Source organism: Cololabis saira, chromosome 14, assembly GCF_033807715.1.
Source record: "Cololabis saira isolate AMF1-May2022 chromosome 14, fColSai1.1, whole genome shotgun sequence".
Classification (NCBI taxonomy): domain Eukaryota; kingdom Metazoa; phylum Chordata; class Actinopteri; order Beloniformes; family Belonidae; genus Cololabis; species Cololabis saira.
Genome location: NC_084600.1, coordinates 2094920 through 2119863, shown reverse-complemented (window position 1 = coordinate 2119863; position 24944 = coordinate 2094920). Strand labels below are relative to the sequence as shown.

General features: G+C 39.7%; 3 protein-coding genes across 5 annotated transcripts in view; 2 read left to right on the top strand and 1 right to left on the bottom strand.

Moving 5' to 3' along the window:
• Positions 1-901: 901 nt before the first annotated feature.
• Positions 902-8362, top strand: alox5ap (arachidonate 5-lipoxygenase-activating protein). Its single transcript, XM_061740770.1, has 5 exons — positions 902-1098; positions 1189-1270; positions 4442-4512; positions 5618-5699; positions 7009-8362. Exons 1-5 carry the CDS (start codon positions 1026-1028, stop codon positions 7169-7171), a joined length of 471 nt encoding a protein of 156 aa, XP_061596754.1. The 5' UTR covers positions 902-1025; the 3' UTR covers positions 7172-8362.
• On the bottom strand, positions 7232-16922 carry LOC133460196 (mesenteric estrogen-dependent adipogenesis protein-like). Its single transcript, XM_061740769.1, has 5 exons — positions 16685-16922; positions 16459-16586; positions 10770-10885; positions 10467-10631; positions 7232-7683 (listed from the first exon to the last, which is right to left on the bottom strand). Exons 1-5 carry the CDS (start codon positions 16879-16881, stop codon positions 7669-7671), a joined length of 621 nt encoding a protein of 206 aa, XP_061596753.1. The 5' UTR covers positions 16882-16922; the 3' UTR covers positions 7232-7668.
• Positions 16923-19279: 2357 nt separating this feature from the next.
• LOC133460194 (beta-1,3-glucosyltransferase-like) overlaps positions 19280-24944 on the top strand; it is a 112408-nt gene continuing 106743 nt past the window's right edge. For all 3 annotated transcript variants that reach the window (XM_061740768.1, XM_061740767.1, XM_061740766.1), the window contains exon 1: positions 19280-19432. In XM_061740768.1, coding sequence (XP_061596752.1) covers positions 19403-19432 — 30 coding nt within the window. In that variant the 5' untranslated portion in view covers positions 19280-19402. The remainder of the gene's footprint in view (positions 19433-24944) is intronic.

Here is a 24944-nt window from a genome sequence, read left to right as displayed (position 1 = left end):
ATGATAACATGCCTCTGAAGTTTGACTTTTTGCACCATTACAATACTTATAGGCAACTACTCATCATATCTCCTGCTCTCTGAAACACATGTTAATGCTCAATAGTACACATATATGCTTCTTTAATATATTTGCATTATACTAAGATACATTCATTTTCAATGGCTTTTGTCCTTAATGACTTTTCCCCCTTACATTACTTTTACTTTTATACTTTAAGTAGTTTTGAAACCAGTACTTTTATACTTTTACTTGAGTAAAAAACTTGAGTTGATACTTCAACTTCTACAGGAGTATTTTTAAACTCTAGTATCTATACTTCTACCTGAGTAATGAATGTGAATACTGAAGACACCTCTGGTTATATGCAGTATTTACTTGTGTTCTTCAGGTGTGGTAGGTGGGGACTGGTGTGTGGGCGGGTTTGTGTGTGAGAGCCTTATGTATTATGTATTATGTATGTTGTATGTTTTATGTTGGACCCCCTCGAAAATGAGATGATTTATCTCAAGGGGCTATCCGTTACCGGTAATAAAATTGATCACATTTCACATATTTAAAAAAAATCCTTCAAGTTATCAAACATTTTCATATGCCATGGCAATAGAAACTCAATTCTCAGAGAGAATTGTCATACCTAACTGAAAACAGTAACTCTCATGAAGTAAACCCACAGATATGTGGGCATCCTTTTACGTGCTACGTTTCAGAGTAATCTCCAGAAACAGCAGAATCCAGCTTTGCGTTTAGTAAAATTTCATAAGCTATATCCGCACACATACTTGCACAAACACAGGAAGTGTCAGAAAACATGTTTGCATCCGTCTGTATTAAGCCAGAGCATCATTTACATAAAGAGGAAGTATATGTGAGTATATGTGTTTTGTGGATGGAAGTGGGATGGGAGTTGTTGATGTCATGGAGAGAGAGATCAGGTGTTTGATCTACATGTGAAAGAGAAGTCTGTCTCCCTCAGACTCAGCCTCGGCCTCAGCATCAGCTACTCCTGCAGGCTGCACCCAGCCATGGACTCCAGCGTCGTGGTGGAAAACATCTACCTCCTGGTCATCGTGACGCTCATCAGCGTCCTCCAGAACGGTGAGGAAAAGCTACAAGCCGTGTTCTTCACTTGTGATAAGTAGCTACATGATTATTCATTATTCATTTCTTCAAACTTTTTGCTTTCAGCTTTTTTTGCTCAGAAGGTAGAGAGGGAATGCAAGAAACCTGATGGCCACACATCTGCTTTCGAGCGATTATCTTGTGCCAAGTAAGTTTCTAAGGCCCATGTGTGTGATAGCCTCGTGAAGCATTTAAACTGGTGCTATATTTGTTTCTTGGTGCAAGTTCTTTGTTTGTTAGTATATTGAACTGTGCACTGACCAGAGCTGGTAGAGTAGCCAAAAATTGTACTCAAGTAAAAGTACTGTTACTTCAGAATAATAGGACTCAAGTAGAAGTAAAAAGTTGTCATCCAAATAATTACTTGAGTAAAAATATAAAAGTACTTGGTGAAAAAACTACTCAAGTACTGAGTAACTGTTGAGTAACGTCTGATTTATTTTTTTAACACAACCATTCAAACAGACAAAAGTACAAAATAATCATCTTCAGGCAAATTAAATCAATAAAATAAATTAAAATTAATAAAAAATAAAAAATAGCTTAAATTAAAATAATCTTAAAGTAAATTCAAGTACTTTAATAAATAATAAAATAAAGAAAATAATAACAGAATAAAAAAATAAATTAAGCACAAGTAGCACAAAATGTCAAGCCTTTGTACTTTTCTTTTTTAACCAGGCAGAACTAGAACAAACATGAACTCATAGAAACTCTGTGTGTGTTTGAGTCTGTGTAAATGTGACAAAACATGCAAAAACAAACATTTTTCCCAAAGAATCACCCAGTGATGTCATGAGATTGACGTGTACGCGGATAAAAGGAATAAAAGAAAAGTAACAGCTCAACGTAGCCTAATGTAGCGGAGTAAGAGGAACAGTTTCTTCTTCACAAATCTACTCAAGTAAAAGTAAAAAGTATAGTGATTCAAAACTACTCCTAAAAGTACAACATTTCCCAAAACTTACTAAAGTAAATGTAACAGAGTAAATGTAACTTGTTACTACCACCTCTGGCACTGACAAGCCCATTTGCCTGAACACAGAGCTCATTTGCTTAGAAAACACATTGGTTATTTGAATATCACAGTTAGATGAATCACTATTTTGTTAAAAGAGGGGAGCTACTACATATATGCACAGTGGGTTTCAAACTGTTGTTTTCTATAATTACTTGATAAAATAAAGGCCCAATATTTAAAGTTTGTAAGAAAGAAGGAATAAATAACCCTCAATAGAGACAATTATGAACTGCAGCTCCACTGATAAAAACACCATTTCCTATTCATATTGCGTGCTCTTCTCCCCCTTGACTAATGTCAGTAAGTTTTCATGTTTGTCTTAAGTCTTGTAGAGTCCCGTTAGGCCACAAGCACAAACGCTGTTCCTGTTTTTTTTGTGTTTAAAACTTGAGCCACATCCTGTCCTTCAGTGATGGTTTAAAAAAAACCACCCAACTTTGCTCTCTAAAACGTGTTGCAAACATCTGACTGTTTAGAGCCACAAACGTTGGCGTAATTAGGGTAGGGTGTGAAAAGTATTATCTCTTTTATATCCATTTGTTCCTATTACAGAACTAATTTAAGTGTCATCATCACTCTATGAGCTATATTAAGATAAGATAAGATAAGAAACCTTTATTTGTCCCACAATGGGGACATTGCATATACATAAAGAGCAGAACAATAGATAAGAGCAAGGAGTGGCTTATGAAAGATAAGGAATGAAATGAATTAGTATTGCACACACTGGTGTTTGAAGTTTTCACACTAAAGGAAAACACAAAGATGTTTTTATGGTGATAAAATGGGGTGAACGATGAAGCGTGTCAGTGCCCAGACATTTTCAGGTCCAGATAATGTAAACCTTTGTCCCATCCAGAGATCGTGTGTACGGGGAGTTTTGCACTGTGTATTGTGCTTTATTAACGCGAGGCAATGCAATGCCTACAACTCTTGGTTAATTATTGATGACACTGTGTACTGTATTCCATTGTTTTGCAGTCAATAACATAAAGTATTTAAGTCACTGAAAGATCAAAGAGTCAATAAATATACAGGACTGTCTCAGAAAATTAGAATATTGTGATGAAGCCCTTTATTTTTAATGCAAAAATGTTCTGGATTCATTACAAATCAACTGAAATATTGCATGCCTTTTATTATTTTAATACACCTGATCATGGCTTACATCTTAAGAAAACTCAAATATCCTATCTAAAAAAATTAGAATATTCTGGGAATCTTAATCTTAAACTGTAAGCCATGATCAGCAATATTAAAATAATAAAAGGCTTGCAATATTTCAGTTGATTTGTAATGAATCCAGAATGTATGACATTTTTGTTTTTTTAATTGCATTACAGAAAATAAAGAACTTTATCACAATATTCTAATTTTCTGAGACATTTCTGTATAAATATAGAAAAAAAAATGAAGACATTTGTTTCAAATTCTAAAAAGTCGATTTTTATTCGTATAAGAGAAGAGTGAGTCATTTGAGACAAACGTAAAAACATATTTTGATCAAGTATTGCCATAGCCGAGTATCAATCGTGTCTTTTTTTTTGCAAGTCTATAAAGTGAAGGACTGGGGAAACCTAACAGCCACATTTGGGGGGCTTTGATGCGCCATAGCTCGTTAAATATGAAGAAAAAAAGAAAAAGAAACTATGGCGTCAGTCAGTGTGGGAATAGACCAGTTTACCACAGACTGGTTTGTCAATAGATTGTTCCTTTTTTAGGTTTTAGAAGTCTGAAGAGGCAATTTTGTTGTCCAATATATATATATATATATATATATATATATATATATATATATATATATATATATATATATATATATATATATATATATATATATATATATATATATATATATATATATATATATATATATATATATATTTCAGTTTCCACAAGTTCCACGAATTTGTTTGTTTTTTGTTGCTTTCTCTATCTCTCCAGCCAGCTTATTTTATTCTCAATATTTGCTCTGACGTGTAGGACTGGGAAAGGTTTGAGGGACGGGTTCAACATATTGTCTTGATTATTGCAGTTCATTGCAACAGCCAGCCTGCTGAAACAGAGAGCCTGCTCACTTTTTCCTGACTTGCTTTAAAAAGGAAAAAAACAACTCATGCACTTTTATATCCAAATCATTTCCTCATGTTTGCCACTTCTGCTCTGGAGTTTCCAAACAATTGTTGCCACTTATACAAGGCCTGGGCCTGCGTGCCGTCTGCAAGCGAGAGGTTGCTTCAGTCTCATTGCAGGTGACTTCCTTGAGAAATGCTAATTCCACCTCTTGTTGACCTCCAGCCGTAACTGCATGGACGCGTATCCCACGTTCCTGGCAGCGATGTGGTGCGCCGGGGTTTGTCTCACTCAAGGTAATCATTAAACCGTGCAGTTGTCGTGCAGTTCACACCCACGCACAGTAAACTGAAACTGAGGGAAACCAGCTCCAGGAGTTTTGAGGGCCTTTTTTTTTGTATCTTGTTTGTAAAGAATTCCCATGCTTGTTTTAGAGATTCAACAAATTCCTATCTCCAACCAAATAAATATTTTCTTCCTTTTTTTTAAAAAAAATGAATACGCTGAATTTCTACATTTTATGCCAAAACCACATACGTTTGGCTTCAGGCAACAATTTGTTGATTCTGTTGATTCAACAGTCCATATGCCCTGTTAATATGATATAATTCTTATTACTGTAATGCACTCACTCACTGATGAACACTGATATAAGCCAAGAAATTAACAATAGAAGAGGAGGCAGGGAGGAGAGGGAGGACAATAAAAAAAAAGGAAAAAAAAAAAAAAATGTATACATATATATATATATATATATATATATATATATATATATATATATATATATATGTATGTACACATATAGGTGGATACGTGCAAGCAGGGATTACACACCCTGCATGTCCCACTCTCTTTTTAATGCACCAAACACACATCCTAAATCACTCCATAAAAATGATCAAATGTATTTTTAATCAGACAGGATTCTCTCACCAAAGTTGAAAAATCTGCATTTAGACTCATTTGATTCATCTCAAATTAAAATGTCTTCACTCAAACACATATATGACTTAAAATACTCTGACTAGTCTATTATTAAAAACCCATTTAAACCTAGTTTCTCCACACGTTATGTTTTGACTATTTCTTTATTGTAATTTATCCCCTGTATTTAGTTTAGCTTCAACCCATTTTTGTTGCCTCAGTGCATTTTCATACGTGCAAAGGAACATGTGTGAGATATTTATGATTGTGTTTTTAAAGTGACAATAACAAGTTTACAATATGATTCAAAGATGATAACAGTTTGTAGGTGTTCATGTATTACCTGTGCCCGTAATTCAGTGAACTATGCTTCCATTTTCTCTGAAAATAATAGTCCATGTAGTTATTTTACTTGGACTATGCAGTGCATTGTGGAACTGCATTTTTTAATTGTATTTTTCTGTGGATTGCTTGAAGCTCCTGCAGCCTTCGCCGGGATCGTCTACCTCCTCGTCAGGCAGAAGTATTTTATTGGATACTTGGGACAGACCTGTCAAAGGTAAACTCATTCATTATACTGCAGAGTTGCGCAACAGTTAGTACCCGCTGTTTTAATTCCATGTCAGTGTAAAAACATAAAAACCTTAACATAATGACTTTAAGAGAACTGCACATAAGCAAAAAACCTAAATGAACTCAAGTTACAATGTAAAAAAAATGAGCCAAATGTCTTTCACAGTAAAGATGATCAAACTTTTGAATCATGGAGGTTCTTAGTATTGCCCACAGGATTTTATCCCCCTTCATTTTTGCTAATCTTGCTTTTTTTTTTTGCTTGACATTAATTTAGTCTAATACCAAGACAGACTATAATGGGATTGTCATGTGTTTATAACCCCAGGATGAGGAGGGGGTGCTGACTTTGAAATCATGTAGAACCTTAACCTTATTTTTAAAAAAAACATTGGAAAGAAGGATGATTTCTCTATATCAAGTTAATGAGCAGTGATGCTTGCTATGTTGATTTGGGTATTCATTTAATTGATTTGACTTGATTATTCAAGGATGAAGGAAACATGTAGACTGCAACTTTTTTTTCTTTATTTCTTGAGGAATCTTTGTTATCCCCAGGAGGCAATTTGTTTTACTGGCAGTCTTATCTCTTACTTCTTGCTTTTATTTAATTACTTTAAATAATCTTTTTGAGGGTAGTGAAATGAATAAGCTTTGCTTCAGCCTACACCTTTTTTGTTCTAGATGTTATTTGTATATTGGAAACTTTTTTTGTAATGTTTTCTTTGAACAGTGTATTTGTTTCCTTGTTGTCATTTTTATTTTATTTTTAATTTTGCAAAAGCTATTTTGATGTTTGTCTTATTTTTATTCTTTTTTTGTGATGTCATGACCGAAATAAACTAAACTAAACTAAACTTTTTCACATGGCCACATACAGGACTGTCTCAGAAAATTTGAATATTGTGATTTTCTGTAATGCAATAACAAAAACAAAAATGTTATACATTCTGGATTCATTACAAATCAACTGAAATATTGCAAGCCTTTTATTATTTTAATATTGCTGATCATGTCTTACAGCTTAAGAAAACTCAAATATCCTATCTCAAAAAATTAGAATATTCTGGGAATCTTAATCTTAAACTGTAAACCATAATAGGCAATATTAAAATAATAAAAGGCTTGCAATATTTCAGTTGATTTGTAATGAATCCAGAATGTATGACATTTTTGTTTTTTTTAAATTGCATCACAGAAAATAAAGAACTTTATCACAATATTCTAATTTTCTGAGACAGTCCTGTAAACTCGGTGTACTACGCCATGTTGACTGGTTTTACATTTCTTTGCAGCACTCCCGGCTACCTGTTTGGAAAGCGCATCATAGGTTTCCTGCTCCTGATGAGCGTGGTGGGCGTGTTCAACCACCTGCTGCGCCGCTACCTGGGCGGGGGCTACAAGGAATACGTAGAGACCATCACCAACGCTGCATCTGCCCTCCTGCTCATCCCGTAGAGCTGCACACATTTATCCTTCAGCTCATCAAGCTGTTGAATTTAAAAAAGATTTGCTCTCTTGTGTGTAAAAAAACATTTATTGGTTTCTTTTTAAATTACAGGAATTACGATATCCCCACACCAAAATGTTGATTGTTTAGCACGGACATCTGTAAACATTGCATTTTCTAGTACCAGTTCAACCCCAATAGAGTACAAAAGCTGGAAATAATTTGACACTGAACCATGCAAATAAAATGTCTTTTTATACACACAGATTGTCTGAATCATCTTCATGCTATCCAGAATTTCCTCTTCAGGCCATGAGAGTGGTTTTCTAACACTGAATAGAAGAGAAATCTGGGCCCAGCAACTAAAACAGCGAAGTTGCAGCAGTCTGCAAGGGTGCCGGTTCCACGCCCGACGGGCCGACAGCAGACCGTTCATCGTGCTCATTTTACCAATCTTGTTGAAAACTGCACAGAAACGTTCCCCTCCTCTTCCTCAACAGCTGGGTCATGTCAGTCTGACCTTTGGTTGTAGGAGACACAAGGAAAAAAATCATATAAGTCAGGTCTCTACAAACAAATACCACACATACATACACATTATATACATACGCAGGGTCGGTGCCAGAGCAAATATTCAGAGCGGGCACGAGGCTTATTAGGACGGGCACCAAATCAGTCGTGTAGGACAGCATTTTAAGGAAAAAAGTGCATTCTCACTGCTTTCCTATTAATAATCTGTCTAAAACAGCCTTTCTGGTGAATAAAATCACCCCAGACACCCCAGAGTAAAATATAATTAAAAACCGCACTGCATCGCTCTGACTGTAAATGCATAAGTCCCGTTTATTTTGTATCAATAACTTGAACACGATAACTGCACCAGAGTAGAAGTCATCGTTCACTGCTGTGCTTGGTTGCCACGCTGATGGACTGAAACTATGGTGATTTTTATAAGAAAGACTGCCTAAAGAGACTTTTCCAGCCGGCTTCACGCCGGCTGGAAAAGTGAAGCCTGATTTATGGTTCTGCGTTAAATCGACGCAGAGCCTACACCGTAACGTACGCGGCGAAGCGCACCGTACGTGCGAGGAAATTCGGACAGGCACAGCTGATTTAGCGGAGCTCTTTAATGCAGAAACAGAGGATGAGACTTCAATGGGTTTGATTAATGTAAAAACTGAAATAAAGTACAATCAAACAAAGTTTTGCTCCCGCTCTATTTTTAAATACGCACACTTGTGTGCTTGTGTGTGTGTTCTACGGCACGCGTGTGTGTGTCTGTGTGTGTGTGTGTGTGTGTGTGTGTGTGTGTGTGTGTGTGTCCGGACCAATGAGCATACATCCCTGAAACATGCCTGAAACATCCCTGAAACAGCCCTGCCCTGCATGGAGGAACGGACCAAATACCAGCAACCGTGTGTGAAAACCTGGTGAAGACTTACAGGAAATGTTTGACCTCTTCATTGCCAACAAAGGGTATTTGACAAAGTATTAAGATGAACTTTTGTTATTGACCAAATACTTATTTTCCACTATCATTTACAAATTATTATTTTTTAAATCCTACAATGTGATTTTCTGGATTTTTTTTCCCTCATTGTCTCTCATAGAAGTGTACCTGAGGAAGATTACAGACCTCTCATCTTTCTTATAATATATATTACTTTTTTGTTCCACTGTATACACACACATTTACATATATACACACACACAGCGGGGAAAATAAGTATGGAACACGTCAACATTTCTCTCAAAAAACATTTCTAATCGAGCTATTGACATGAAATTTTCACCAGATGTCGGCATCAACCCAAGTAATGCACACATACAAAGAAATCCAAACATTTATGTCCATAAATTAATTTATGTGTAATAAAGTGAAATGGCACAGGGAATAAGTATGAAGAAAAGGAGGGGTAAAAAGGTCTGGAAAGCCAAGAAAACAGCTGGAGTTTGTCACTATTTAGAAAGTTAACCTGTCCCCTATTAGTGCAAAGTATTATCAGCTGGTTTAGTCCTGATTGATGCCTTTTAAAAAGGTTTCTCACCAGCAAGGTGTTGGACAAGAAGCATTGCATGATGGGTAAAAGCAAAGAGCTGTCCAAAGACCTACGCAACCTTTTTTTAACGCGCTTATTTAACACGCCTAATGTGTATATATATATATACACACACACATACACATACACAAGTGGTTACTGGAGTTACTGTTTTCTTTCTATCAGCTCCAACCAGTCTAGCCGTTCTCCTCTGACCTCCAGCATCAACAAGGCATTTACACCCACAGAACTGCCGCTCACTGGATATTTTCTCTTTTTCAGACCATTCTCTGTAAACCCTAGAGATGGTTGTGGGTGAAAATCCCAGTAGATCAGCAGTTTCTGAAATACTCAGAGCAGCCCGTCTGGCACCAACAACCATTCCACGTTCAAAATCCGGATGCTGCATTTGAACTGCAGCAGATTCTGCAAGACTACATGCACTGAGCATTGAGTTGCTGCCATGTGATTGGCTGATTAGACATGTGTGTTAATGTGCAGTTGGACAGGTGTTCCTAATAAAGTGTATATGTAAATATATATTTGATTGATTGAACTTTTTATTTACGTGTCATGCACATGACGTGCCCAGCCCGAGTGGGCTTACAAGACACCATAAAAAAAGAGAAAGGAACATAAAGCAAATGAAAGCCACACAATAGACCCTGTACCAATTAAACATATAAATAATCCTGACGCTTTATCCAGGCTTCAGAAACAAAATGAGCCAACTTAAAAACATTGAAGCTAAACAACCAGTCCATTCTATCATCGTCAGAGCACCAGTAAATAATGGAGTTCTCAGTTCATCATACAGAGGGCAATATAACAGAAAATGTGATTCACTTTCCACTTTCATCTTCGGGAATGTTTTTAAATCTGCCGACTTCAAGATTCAATATATATATATATGGCTTACAGTTTCAGATTAAGATTCCCAGAATATTCTATTCTATTCTATTTTTGAGATAGGATATTTGAGTTTTCTTAAGCTGTAAGCCATGATCAGCAATATTAAAATAATAAAAGGCTTGCAATATTTCAGTTGATTTGTAATGAATCCAGAATGTATGACATTTTTGCATTACAGAAAATAAAAGACTTTATCACAATATTCTAATTTTCTGAGACAGTCCTGTGTGTATATATATATATATATATATATATATATATATATATATATATACACACACACACACATACATACACACACACACATATACACGCACACACAATGAAAAAGTAAGAAGTGTAAATAATTTACCTTAAATGTCCTTTTACTGAAGCCAAACCAGTGTGGGAGGTCAAAGAGGGCGTCAGAGTGATACTTGAGGGTGAAGGTGGTGTCCGTCCACACAGGTTTGGACTGGACCTTGTTGTCACTGATGTTCTCAGCAGCCCAGCTGTCCAGAGCTTCAGATAAGTCAATCTGGAACGGATTCATTTCGCTTTAAATAAATCAACTATAACAAAAACCTACAGCAACCCTCAAGTAGCCAGTAAAGGGTGCTATTTTAAAACAAAAACAGAGACGGAGAGAAGTGAAGGCCCACAGAGTCGTGCTTACGTCCACCCTGTAGCTCTCTCCAGCCACCGAGGAGATGGTCCAGTCCAGGCCCTTCTCCATCTGCCACTTGAAGAAAGGGTCGCTGCCGTTGATGGACACCACGAACTGCTTCAGCTCTGAAACAGGGACGGAGACATTTTTGGAGGAAGAGAAAGAAAGAGGAAAGAGTTTAACAACGTGTGCAATATCTGTGCAATATCTGTGCAATATCTGTCTACCTCATACACATCCTACCTGCCTTTTTTTGCAGTGTTTTTTTCTTGCTTTCCCGTACTGCACTATTTTTATTTTTCATTCCAATGTATATACTGTTTATATTTTGTAAATATATATATTTATTTACTTTTTTTACCCTTTCCCTGTATGTGTCACATCAAACATCTGTACTGTTGGGCGTTGCCCATATGCCCATGTGAACTCTGAACTTATAAAATGTATGAACATTTTGTGAATGTGTATATTCAACTTTGAGACTGCTCAGCCGAAAATCGGCTGTAATGTGCCTCCTAAAATGCCCACCTTGCCATGAACTACAACCCCCAGCATGCCTTGCGTGGGGGGGGGGGGGGGCGGCGCCTACAAGCGGCGCGCATCCAATCGCAATGAGGCACTGATGACGTCACTGCAGCTCGGGCCCTTGTCCAGGGTGAGACCGGGTCCTCTTTTCTAACCTCTCTCTCTGCTCTTGAGCTTCACCTGAAAGGACCTGTGGCCAGCTTGCCCCGCGCAGAACCAAGACACATCCCGCAGCCCCGTCCCGGGGCCACGCGCTCATCAGCCCAACGGTAACCCGCACGTCCCAGAAGTGGACCGGCCCCGCGCGCACCCGAGACGACGTGAGAGCCTCCGGACCGGGGGGGGAGCGCCGGCTGCTTCACGCTGCACCACCGTCCTCTTTTGATTCCAGAGTCAGGAGGAGGAGCGGTAAAGGCGGGAGACCTCTTTGATTGGGGACTCCGACCAAAAGACCCGGCAGGAACCCCTGATCAGCACCCGGAGACCCGAGGAGGCGTGAGGTTTTGAGACCTGGGTGTATTAGTTTAACTGGGAGTGTTACAGAGCTAAATCTGTGTTCAGAGCTGAGATTACTGCATACATCACTATCATTGCTATCATTATTGTGTTCGATTATGTTGTCGTCGCCACTTTCTGCTAGTCATTCACGTTTTAAAGCGCCATTTCGCCAGTTGATCACGGTTTAAACACCGGGATCACCATCTGGTCTAATTGCACGTGGCGTGGTTACAGTCCCGCCATCTTTAAATACCACAGAGTTCCGCCATCTTTAAAAACCGCAGCCATCTCTATGCAGCCACAATGTTTTACACCGTAGATGTTCTTTACCATGTTTATTATTACATTTGATTCTTTTTTTTTCATTCCATGCATTTAACTTTCAGTTCATTTTTATTGATTGTTGTTTTTCTAGTTAATTAATGGTTTTATAATACGTAGTGTGCCATCGGGATTTATTGGGTATCTATTTACATCTTCTTTGATACCCGTATGTAAATAAATTCTGATTGATTTTTAATGAGTGGTTGTTGTTATTTCATGCAAGATTTGGTCACAAACTGATTGTTTGAGCAGAGCCAGAGCTCGAATTGCACTCCTTCAATTGTTATTCTGTAAGTGATAGTAAGATTTACTGTTATGCAGGATAATCCTAATCATATGAGACTGATTTTCTGCTGTTTAGTTATAATTTTTCCCTGGATTAAGGCCCCGGGGTGGTGCCCCTACGAGAATTATTATCATTTTGGTAATTCAAATTTGATAAATAGTCAACTTTATTAATTATTAATAATTCTTTAATAGAATTATCATTAGCCTTCGATAACTGACCAGCTTAGCTACCTGAGTTGCACAACAGTACAAAACTTGCTTTTTCCTCACTTTCTCCGATGCAGAAAAACTCGTCCACGCCCCTAATCTCCTCCAGGCTCGACTACTGTAACAGCCTGCTCATCGGTATACTACTGTAACAGCCTGCTCATCGGTACTGGACTACTGTAACAGCCTGCTCATCGGTATCGACTACTGTAACAGCCTGCTCATCGGTACTGGACTACTGTAACAGCCTGCTCATCGGTATAGACTACTGTAACAGCCTGCTCATTGGTACTGGACTACTGTAACAGCCTGCTCATCGGTATAGACTACTGTAACAGCCTGCTCATCGGTATAGACTACTGTAACAGCCTGCTCATCGGTACTGGACTACTGTAACAGCCTGCTCATCGGTATAGACTACTGTAACAGCCTGCTCATCGGTATAGACTACTGTAACAGCCTGCTCATCGGTATAGACTACTGTAACAGCCTGCTCATCGGTACTGGACTACTGTAACAGCCTGCTCATCGGTACTGGACTACTGTAACAGCCTGCTCATCGGTACTGGACTACTGTAACAGCCTGCTCATCTGTATCGACTACTGTAACAGCCTGCTCATCGGTACTGGACTACTGTAACAGCCTGCTCATCGGTACTGGACTACTGTAACAGCCTGCTCATCTGTATCGACTACTGTAACAGCCTGCTCATCGGTATAGACTACTGTAACAGCCTGCTCATCGGTATAGACTACTGTAACAGCCTGCTCATCGGTACAGACTACTGTAACAGCCTGCTCATCGGTATCGGACTACTGTAACAGCCTGCTCATCTGTATCGACTACTGTAACAGCCTGCTCATCGGTACTGGACTACTGTAACAGCCTGCTCATCTGTATCGACTACTGTAACAGCCTGCTCATCGGTATCGGACTACTGTAACAGCCTGCTCATCTGTACTGGACTACTGTAACAGCCTGCTCATCGGTACAGACTACTGTAACAGCCTGCTCATCGGTACAGACTACTGTAACAGCCTGCTCATCGGTATCGGACTACTGTAACAGCCTGCTCATCGGTATAGACTACTGTAACAGCCTGCTCATCGGTATAGACTACTGTAACAGCCTGCTCATCTGTACTGGACTACTGTAACAGCCTGCTCATCGGTACAGACTACTTTAACAGCCTGCTCATCGGTATAGACTACTGTAACAGCCTGCTCATCGGTACAGACTACTGTAACAGCCTGCTCATCTGTACAGACTACTGTAACAGCCTGCTCATCGGTACAGACTACTGTAACAGCCTGCTCATCTGTACTGGACTACTGTAACAGCCTGCTCATCTGTACTGGACTACTGTAACAGCCTGCTCATCGGTATAGACTACTGTAACAGCCTGCTCATCTGTACTGGACTACTGTAACAGCCTGCTCATCGGTATAGACTACTGTAACAGCCTGCTCATCGGTATAGACTACTGTAACAGCCTGCTCATCGGTATAGACTACTGTAACAGCCTGCTCATCTGTACTGGACTACTGTAACAGTCTGCTCATCGGTACTGGACTACTGTAACAGCCTGCTCATCCGCTGCCCCCATACCTGGAACTCCCTCCCTGAACCTCCACATCTGCAACTCCCTCCCTGAACCTCCACATCTGGAACTCCCTCCCTGAACCTCCACATCTGGAACTCCCTCCCTGAACCTCCTCCACATCTGGAACTGCCTCCCTGAACCTCCACATCTGGAACTGCCTCCCTGAACCTCCTCCACATCTGGAACTCCCTCCCTGAACACCCACATCTGCAACTCCCTCCCTGAACCTCCACATCTGGAACTCCCTCCCTAAACACCCACATCTGGAACTGCCTCCCTGAACCTCCACATCTGGAACTCCCTCCCTGAACCTCCACATCTGGAACTCCCTCCCTGAACCTCCACATCTGGAACTCCCTCCTTGAACCTCCACATCTGGAACTGCCTCCCTGAACACCCACATCTGGAACTGCCTCCCTAAACACCCACATCTGGAACTCCCTCCCTGAACCTCCACATCTGCAACTCCCTCCCTGAACCTCCACATCTGCAACTCCCTCCCTGAACCTCCACATCTGGAACTCCCTCCCTGAACCTCCACATCTGGAACTCCCTCCCTAAACACCCACATCTGGAACTCCCTCCTTGAACCTCCACATCTGGAACTGCCTCCCTGAACACCCACATCTGGAACTGCCTCCCTAAACACCCACATCTGGAACTCCCTCCCTGAACCTCCACATCTGCAACTCCCTCCCTGAACCTCCACATCTGGAACTCCCTCCCTGAACCTCCACATCTGGAACTCCCTCCCTAAACCTCCACATCTGGAACTCCCTCCCTAAACACCCACATCTGGAACTCCCTCCTTGAACCTCCACATCTGGAACTGCCTCCCTAAACAGCTACGTCAACTCCAGTCTGTGGACACTTTTAAAAAGGGGCTGAAAACTTTTCTGTTCAGGAAGGCTTTCCCTGGTCTTTTATAGATGTCTTTATTGTCTCTGTGCTTTTATGCTTTTACTTCTGGTTTTTTATGTGTCTTGATTTTATTCCTTATTGTTTATTTTGTTTGCTGGTTTCTATAGCACTGAGATTATTTCATGAAAAGTGCTTTACAAATCAAATGTATTATTATTAGGGCCCGAGCACTGACAGTGCGAAGGCCCTATTGTATCTGTAGGAATTTTTTTTTTCCTTATCCTTGTTTTTTTTATTTTTCCGACAAAATGAGGGCCTTTTTGCCCCACTAAACGTGTCACCAAATTTTGCACGCAAGCCAGGCTTGGTGAAAAATTTGATATTTAATTGTTTGCATAAATGCGCGTGGCCTAATGGCTCAACAGCGCCCCCTAGAAAACTTTGTGCCTCAAGCCCCACGATACGGTTTGACGTACATGCACGAAGATCAGTACACACCTGTATCATGTCGCAACTTAAAGAAAAGTCTCTTGGCGCCATGGCCGAAACCGAACAGGAAGTCGGCCATTTTGAATTAATCGTGTAATTTTGCCGCAATTTATGCCATTTCTTCGGCTGCTTCTTCGCCCGAACCGTAACGTGCACCCAGGTGTGTTATACATCAAAATGTGCGTCTCGATCCTGCAACGACGCACATTAATCTCAGTCAAAAGCGTTACCGTGGCGACGGTAGACGCCAAAAAGCGCACCCCCCCTTCATCTGATTGGTCCTTATGTGATAGTTCCTATTTTCTGCCATAACTTTTGAATGGTTTGACATACAGAGTCGTAGGTGGTGTCATCTGCTAAATGTCCAGGCCTGAAGAATCTACATACAAGTCATACAAGCTTCCACTGCAGCCTGAACGTGCACAAGGGTGCGAGGGCCCGTTCATCGCTGCTTGCAGCTTTAATTATTATTATTATTATTATTATTATTATTATTATTATTATTATTATGTGTTGAGTGTACTGCTCCTGCACAAAGTGAATTTCCCCATTGAAGGAGAAATAAAGGAAAATCGTTTCTTTACAGGGAAACACCCCAACAACAACAACAACAACAACAACAACAACAACAGCAGCAGCAGCAGCAGCATGTGGATCTGACCTAAATGCTGGTTGTCAGTGTAAATCAGTGTAAACCAGTGTAAACCAGTCCACACCCCACCCTGCTCTGCTCCAGACCAGTCAGGCATCACCAGCATGAGTCAGCTGCACCACACTCAAAAACAAACTAGAGTTTGCTGCCTGAAAACTAAAAATAAAGCTGTGCTTTGGTCAGACAGAAACCTGACTATGCAAGTAAACAGGGCTGCAGATAAACCCCGGTTCGAGCCCAGCAGACAGACCTCTGTCCCCCTGGGGGCCGGTCCCTGCAGCCTCCTCCCCGCAGGCGGACACCAGCAGGTGGATCCCCTTGGACAGCAGGCTCTTCCTCACGCTGCTGTACTCACACAGATTGTGCATTTTAACTTTTCTGTGATTTAAGATTTAAAAAAAAGAAGAAAGAAAGAAAAAGGGGGTTTATATCAGCATATTTGCGCATGCACGTGCGTGTAAACAGGCTTTTCTTACCTCCCCATCGAGCTCTGGAAAACTACTTTCCCCATGCAGGACTGGAAGTCGTCTATGAGGACGAGGCTCTTCTCCGGGTCGGACTGGACCCGGTACCCCGAGCCAAAGCTCTCCACGGAGAAGCCCGTGGGCGGTTGTTCGAGAAACCTGTTCACTGGTGTCACCCTCATCCTCCAGTGGGAGCCCGGGTTCACCATCGTGACTGCCCGAGCCTCCTGCCAGTCCACTCACGGTTATCGCTCAGTGAAACTTCAAGCATTGTCAACACGGCTGTTTTTTTAATAGCATTTCCGGGTTTCTTCTACCAAAATAAAACGCTGCATTTAATTTTAATGACGTATGCACGTTTGCAGCCTTATCAGTTGGTTAATGAATGTGTTGGTCGACATAAAACCAGGCCAACACGCTTCTTAAACTTCACCAAGCCAAATAAATAATTATTTGTAGTAATTAATTATTGTAATTTATCCAATAATTATCCACCGACAAGTATAGGGCATTTATTTTGAAGGCCCATGAATTTACTTCCTTTTTCAGCATGAAAAAATAATTCGGTTCGAGACAGATTATTTATTTATTTATTATGTCCACATCCAATTGAACAATTTGATCAAAGAAACAAAGGCTGTATACACTGTATACACATGTGTAAACAATAATTAACTATAATTAATAAACAAGAGAATCAATCATATTCTAAAATAACAAATTTAATTGATTGATTGATTGATTGATTGATTGATTTGATTTGATTTTGTACATGTAAAAGACAACAATTATAGGAGAAGATAAGAAAACAATACAAAACAAAAAAAAAAAACAAAGTAAAGAATTTCATCCTTTAACACATAATATCTTAATTTACATGTTCAAAATAGGTTGGATGTTGATGGTAAAGTATTTGTCCCAGTGCTTGGAAAAAAAAGAGGACGATGTGACTTACAGAGAACATTTTACATCTAAATGCTGACCGCGGTTGAATTGGTTTGATATTGGATATTGGATATTATGAATTCAACACCCATAAAACTTGTGATACATACCACTGATTTTGGTCAAACCACTTGTGATGTGTTCATGGTCATCTAGACTATATATCACAAAACAGTAATTATTATAAAATCATATTATGGGCTGATTTAATGAGGTTTAATGAAAACAATCAGTGTTATGTATCACAAGTTTTATGGGTGTTGAATTCATAATATCCAATATCAAACCAATTCAACCGCGGTTAAACGCTGATGAATGAGTCACTGACATCTTTTGTTGTTCCACGAAAAGTGACTTCTCTGAACAGGCTGCGGTGCTTTTATTCAGGACGGATTTATGCAAACACCTCTTGAACACAAGGATTAACTTTCTTTGAACAACCAGACAATTCAATTCAATTCATATTGAAAACCCCTTTTTTATTGTTGTCTAGACATTTTTGATGAAGTGATAAATTATGCATATTATTACAGCCTAGCTCAGCACAAACACTCCTGATTCTTTGTAGCTGTTTACGCCCCACTTAACCTAAATGTTTACATGCTCTCAGTAGTTTCACAAAAGAGCCAGTATGTTTAATTTTTGCAGCTAAAGATCTCCATGTTTAGTTGCTGTGGTGGAAAATATGTTGACTCATTTGTCCAAAAAATATTTTCCTAGACCAGTAACCAGTTGACCAGTTGATGAGAAAATATGTTTCTCTATTTTTCTTATTTTTGTGAGGGGGGATATATATTGTTTTTTGGCACTACCTTGTTCTCTATAGCTGATATAACATGAATTACTCATATGTGGGATCAATAAAGTTCTTATTTTTGCCATCTGAGAAAATTAAATATATTATATTTGGTGCCTAACTGTTTCCCAAGTATATTAGTGCGTGTGTGAATGAATAAATGAGACGTAAAACGTGAATTTCTTTGTAGAAAGGCGCTTTATGAAAATAAGTCCATTTACTTGTATTAGTTTACAGTGTCTTGCCTCATCCAATATGGCGGCGACGTTGACGTATTGCAGCAGCAGCAAGAACACTCGATGTGGCGTCTACGTATACAGGACTGTCAGAAAATTAGAATATTGTGATAAAGTCCTTTATTTTCTGTAATGCAAAAATGTCATACATTATGGATTCATTACAAATCAACTGAAATATTCTGATCATTCTGATCAACTGATCATGGTTTACAGCTTAAGAAAACTCAAATATCCTATTTAAAAAAATTAGAATATTCTGGGAATCTTAATCTTAAACTGTAAACCATAATCAGCAATATTAAAATAATAAAAGGCTTGCAATATTTCAGTTGATTTGTAATGAATCCAGAATGTATGACATTTTTGTTTTTTTAATTGCATTACAGAAAATAAAGAACTTTATCACAATATTCTAATTTTCTGAGACAGTCCTGTATATGTTTATTGTGTTTTAAGGCTGATTTATGGTTCCGCGTTACACCAACGCAGACCCTACGGCGTAGACTCTGCGTCGATTTAACGCAGAACCATAAATCAGCCTTAAGTGTTTTACAGTTGTCGTATGTGCGGGGAAGGTGTCGTGCTCGTGTCCCTCCGCTAGGGGTCGCTACAGCTCCGCACCAGCACTAAAGAACAACATAAAATGACAATTCAGCCGGTACGGGAATGTGGACAAAAAGGCTTTTCTAAGCAGCAATTAAAGCAGCAGTTTGGAGGTCCCGCCGCGCCCCATTATGATTGACACATACAATGTGGTCACGGTGTTTCTACTTTGTTTGGGTAAGTGAGAGGATGCTCTGGCAGCATTAGCCTGCGCGCTAATCAAAGCTACAAACACTGAAGAAGAGTGGCAGCTATAAAGCGGAAGTCGGGTCGATTTCTTTCTTCAAAGTAATAATTGCTGTAATATAAAGTTTGAATATTTGAAATCAGTTGTTAGGGTATATATCAACGCCACTTCTCTTACGTATAAATATATACTTTCCATAATAACTAGATTCTTTAGGGGTGGTTTTATAGCAAGTGGAGTGTGGTGTAAGCATTCAAAACTTTTATTTTGAAATGACAAACCAAAGGGATTGTATGCTGGATGGAAAACTTTACACACTGTTCAGAAATACTGCTAGTTGATTAAAACTCTATTCAGATTTGAATTTTTTCAATGAAAATTTGCCAGGATACTGAAAAAAAATACTTTTGATGTTCATGGTTGGATGTGTGGTTAAATGATCCTATAGGAATATTGAGTATTCATCTGTTACTGTATGGTTGAAAACTCAATATTATTGAGAAACATTGTCCAAAAATCAATATTTAATTTTAATAAATGAATGTTTTCCCATTACACCTGTATTTATAATATTTTTGGATTCAAGAATGCATTTATCAGCTTTTTGTACTCCTAAAGATAACAGCTGCATGTTTATTTTGAAGTCCTGATTAAACTGCTATGTCTCCATGAAAAATCCAGGTGAAGATAATAACATTAACATGACCCGATTCTGTCATGTTTCCAAGTGAGCGACATGCTGAACCAGCATGGCAATAGCACAGTAGCAAACAAGGCATCGGGAATACACCTGGCTTAAAATAAAACATTTGAAAATGTTCTAATGAGAGATTTCACAGTCTGCAGTATTAATAGAAATCCTTTTTTCATGATTGCAATTTAACAAATATACCTGTATAACATTAGGACAAATTGTCATGCTTTTACATCACTGCTCATGCCACCTACTCACATTGACCACAAAGCACGCCGAGCTATCCTGATTTCAAAGTCTGTCTTGTGATTGCATAAATTCAAAATGTTAACACAATACAATAGTGATGAAGATGTGCTACTCCAGAACTGGCTCTGCCACTGATGCTGATTCTGGTATTGCCACAGCTTGCACCACTACTCTCACGAATATGTCTGTCTATTAAATGTTTGCAAAGTTATTTCTGTGACGAATGATGTCAGATAGTTTAAACCTACAGCCATCCATTTTTCTGCCGTTCGTGTGTGACTGGGTTTTGGGGGAATAGTCTGGGCAGAGGTGCCCAGACCTCCCTCCCCCAACCAGAGCTGGGTAGTAACGAGTTACATTTACTCTGTTACATTTACTTGAGTAAGTTTTGGGAAATTTTGTACTTTTAGGAGTAGTTTTGAATCACTATACTTTTTACTTTTACTTGAGTAGATTTGTGAAGAAGAAATTGTTACTCTTACTCCGCTACATTGTGCTACATTGTGCTCGTTCTTTTATCCCTTTTATCCGCGTACGCGTTAATCTCATGACATCACTGGGTGATTCTTTGGGAAAAATGTTTGTTTTTGCATGTTTTGTCACATTTACACAGACTCAAACACACACAGAGTTTCTATGAGTTCATGTTTGTTCTAGTTCTGCCTGGTTAAAAAAGAAAAGTACAAAGGCTTGACATTTTGTGGTACTTGTGCTTAATTAATTTTTTTATTCTGTTATTATTTTATTTATTAAACTACTTGAATTTACTAAGATTATTTTAATTTAAGCTATTTTTTATTAATTTTTATTTATTTTATTATTTTATTGATTTAATTTGCCTGAAGATGATTAGTTTGAGTAGTTTTTTCACCAAGTACTTTTTTACTTTTACTCAAGTAATTATTTGGATGACTACTTTTTACTTCTACTTGAGTCATATTATTCTGAACAGTACTTTTACTTTAGTACAATTTTTGGCTACTCTACCCACCTCTGCCCCCAACCCACTTCCTCCCACTCTGTTGGGGGGAACAGCAAGTTATTCTGAACACAGCCAAGCCAAAGATATAATCTCTCTAATGAGTCATGGGACTGTCCTGAGCCTGGAAGTGTCTGCAGCCCTTCCCTTGGGAGGCTGTAGGAAGGAATATTAACCAAATGCCTCAACTGGAACCCTGTAGGAACAGTGTACTCTGACCCCCTCTTAGATGACTAAACCCATAATTCATCCCTCAGGGGGACTGGTGGCTCCAGGGGAAGCCCATTTTGGCTTGATTGTTTCATTATTTTGGTCACTTGTCGATCACCCAGTAAATTAATAGCTTTACTTTTTTGCTCACCTTTCCTTTTAGCCTCGACAGATTCTCTGTAGACTTCTGTAACAAAGGGCCCAGTATCTCATGGGACACCAGTGTCTGAAAGCATTGAAACTGATTTCAAATTATTTTGGAAGGATGTGTTGTTTGGTGTTTTTGACCATGTAACGATTAGAACAAAGCCAAAAGAAACATTTGTTATTAATTTGTTGAATATCCTTGTAAAATTCCACATCCACAAATCCAAATTCTTACAAAAAAAACCCTCTTTTGTTACTTTTCATTGTGAATTCAATCAGTATCTGGACTCTATTAAGTTTTCTACAAATTCAAAAGCAATCAAAACCATAAATGTATGTAAATGTTTTGGCTTTCTGTTATAATTTCATCCCCCCTGGCTGGTTATAATGTGTTGTGCTTTTTGTTTTGTTTTTTATTTGATTTATACTCTTTATATGTTATAATTAGGGCCCGAGCACCTTCAGTGCGAAGGCCCTATTGTATCTGTAGGAATTGGTATTATTAGGGCCCGAGCAATTGCAGTGCGAAGGCCCTATTGTATTTGCAGGAATTCTTTGTATCATTTTTTTTATTAGGGCCCGAGCACCTTCAGTGCGAAGGCCCTATTGTATCTGTAGGAATTTTTCTTTTTAGGGCCCGAGCACCTTCAGTGCGAAGGCCCTATTGTATCTGTAGGAATTCTTCGCGTTATTTTTCTGACGAAAGGAAGGCCTTTTTGCTCCCCTAAACGTGCCCAAAAAGTCACCAAATTTTGCATGCAAGTCAGGCCTGGCGAAAAATTTGATATTTAATGGTTTGCATTAATGGGCGTGGCAAAATGGCTCAACAGCGCCCCCTTGAAAACTTTGTGCCTCAAGCCCCACGATACGGTTTGACGTACATGCACGAAAATCGGTACACACCTGTATCATGGGACAACTTAAAGAAAAGTCTCTTGGGGTCATGCCCGAAACCGAACAGGATGTCGGCCATTTTGAATTTGCCGTGTCATTTTGGCGAAATTTATGCCATTCCTTCAGCAGTTAATACGGCCCGAACCGTAACGTGCACCCAGGTGTGTTATACATCAAAATGTGCGTCTCCATCCTCTGACACCACGCATTACTTTTCTCTTTCAAAAGCATTACCGTGGCGACGCTAGACGCCAAAAAGCCAGCCCACCCTTAATCTGATTGGTTCCGACAGAAAAAACTTTGCGCCTCAAGCCCCATAATACGGTTTGACGTACATTAACGAAAATCGGTACACATCTTTATCATGTCGCTACTTAAAGAAAAGTCTCTTGGCGCCATGGCCGAAACCGAACAGGAAGACGGCCATTTTGAACATTCTTAATTAATCACGTAATTTTGGAGCAATATATGCCATTCCTTCGAGAATTAATACGGCCCGAACCGTATCGTGCACCCAGGTGTGTTATACATCAAAATGTGCGTCTCCATCCTGCGACTACGCGCATTACTTTTCTCTTTCAAAAGTGTTACCGTGGCGACGCTAGACACCAAAAAGCGCGGCACCCTTCATCTGATTGGTCCATATTTGATAGTTCCCCAAAAGTCACCAAATTTTGCATGCAAGGCAGGCCTGGCAATAAATTTGATATTTCATGGTTTGTATTAATGGGCGTGGCAAAATGGCTCAACAGCGCCCCCCGGAAGACTTTGTGCCTCAAGCCCCATAATACGGTTTGACGTACATGCACAAAAATCGGTACACACCTGTATCATGTCGCAACTTAAAGAAAAGTCTCTTGGCGCCATTGCCGAAACCGAACAGGAAGTCAGCCATTTTGAAATAATTGTGTAAATTTGGCGCAATTTATGCCATTCCTTCTGCAATTAATACGGCCCGAACCGTAACGTGCACCCAGGTGTGTTATACATCAAAATGTGCGTCTCGATCTTGCGACTATGCGCATTACTTTTCTCTTTCAAAAGTGTTACCGTGACGACGCTAGATGCCATAAAGCGCGCCTCCCCTTCATCTGATTGGTCCATATTTGATAGTTCTCCAAAAGTCACCAAATTTTGCATGCAAGCCATGCCTGGCGATAAATTTGATATTTCATGGTTTGCATTAATGGCCGTGGCCTAACGGCTCAACAGCGCCCCCTAGAATACTTTTCTCTGCCATAACTTTGGAAAGGTTTGACATAGAGAGTCGTGGGTGGCGTCATTGGACGCTGTATTGAGTCCTTGACCTTCTTTGGCCTGAATTAGCCCCGCTCTTCTTCTGATTGGTTGTCCCTTTTTTCTGCTATAACTTTTGAATGGTTTAACATAGGAAGTTGTGGGTGGTGTCATTTCTGATATGCTTATGGGGGGCGGTGGCCGTGAGTGCGAGGGCCCGTTCATCGCTGCTTGCAGCTTTAATTTCTTTTTTCTTTCTTTCTTTCTTTCTTCTGACGAAAGGAGGGCCTTTTTGCCCTCGGCCTAAACGTGCCCAAAAAGTCACCAAATTTTGCATGCAAGTCAGGCCTGGCGAAAAATTTGATATTTAATGGTTTACATTAATGGGCGTGGCAAAATGGCTCAACAGCGCCCCCCGGAAAACTTTGTGCCTCAAGCCCCACAATACGGTTTGACGTACATGCACGAAAATCGCTACACACCTGTATCAGTACACAACTTAAAGAAAAGTCTCTTGGCGACATGGCCGAAACCGAACAGGAAGTCAGCCATTTTGAATTAATCGTGTCCCTTTGGCGCAATTTATGCCATTCCTTCGGCAGTTAATACGGCCTGAACCGTAACGTGCCCCCAAGTGTGTTATACATCAAAACGTGCGTCTCCATCCTGCGACACCACGCATTTCTTTTCTCTTTCAAAAGCGTTACCGTGGTGACGCTAGACGCCAAAAAGCGCGCCCACCCTTCATCTGGTTGGTTCAGACAGAAAAAACTTTGCGCCTCAAGCCCCATAATACGGTTTGACGTACATGAACGAAAATCGGTACACACCTGTATTATGTCACAACTTAAAGAAAAGTCTCTTGGCGCCATGGCCGAAACCGAACAGGAAGTCGGCCATTTTGAACATTCTGAATTAATCGCGTAATTTTGGAGCAATATGAGCCATTCCTTCGAGAATTAATACGGCCCGAACCGTAACGTGCACCCAGATGTGTTATACATCAAAATGTGCGTCTCCATCCTGAGACTACGCGCATTACTTTTCTCTTTCAAAAGTGTTACCGTGGCGACACTAGACGCCAAAAAGTGCG

Bases quoted from the DNA above. Each gene is read 5' to 3' on its own strand.
- alox5ap (XM_061740770.1), top strand. From the start codon at position 1,026: ATGGACTCCAGCGTCGTGGTGGAAAACATCTACCTCCTGGTCATCGTG. The intron at 1,099-1,188 runs GTGAGGAAAAGC...TTTTGCTTTCAG, and splicing joins CATCAGCGTCCTCCAGAACG to CTTTTTTTGCTCAGAAGGTA. The intron at 5,700-7,008 runs GTAAACTCATTC...ATTTCTTTGCAG, and splicing joins TTGGGACAGACCTGTCAAAG to CACTCCCGGCTACCTGTTTG.
- LOC133460196 (XM_061740769.1), bottom strand. From the start codon at position 16,881: ATGGTGAACCCGGGCTCCCACTGGAGGATGAGGGTGACACCAGTGAAC. The intron at 10,886-16,458 runs GTCTGTCTGCTG...TCCCTGTTTCAG, and splicing joins CGGCCCCCAGGGGGACAGAG to AGCTGAAGCAGTTCGTGGTG. The intron at 10,632-10,769 runs GTAAGCACGACT...AATCCGTTCCAG, and splicing joins GAGAGAGCTACAGGGTGGAC to ATTGACTTATCTGAAGCTCT.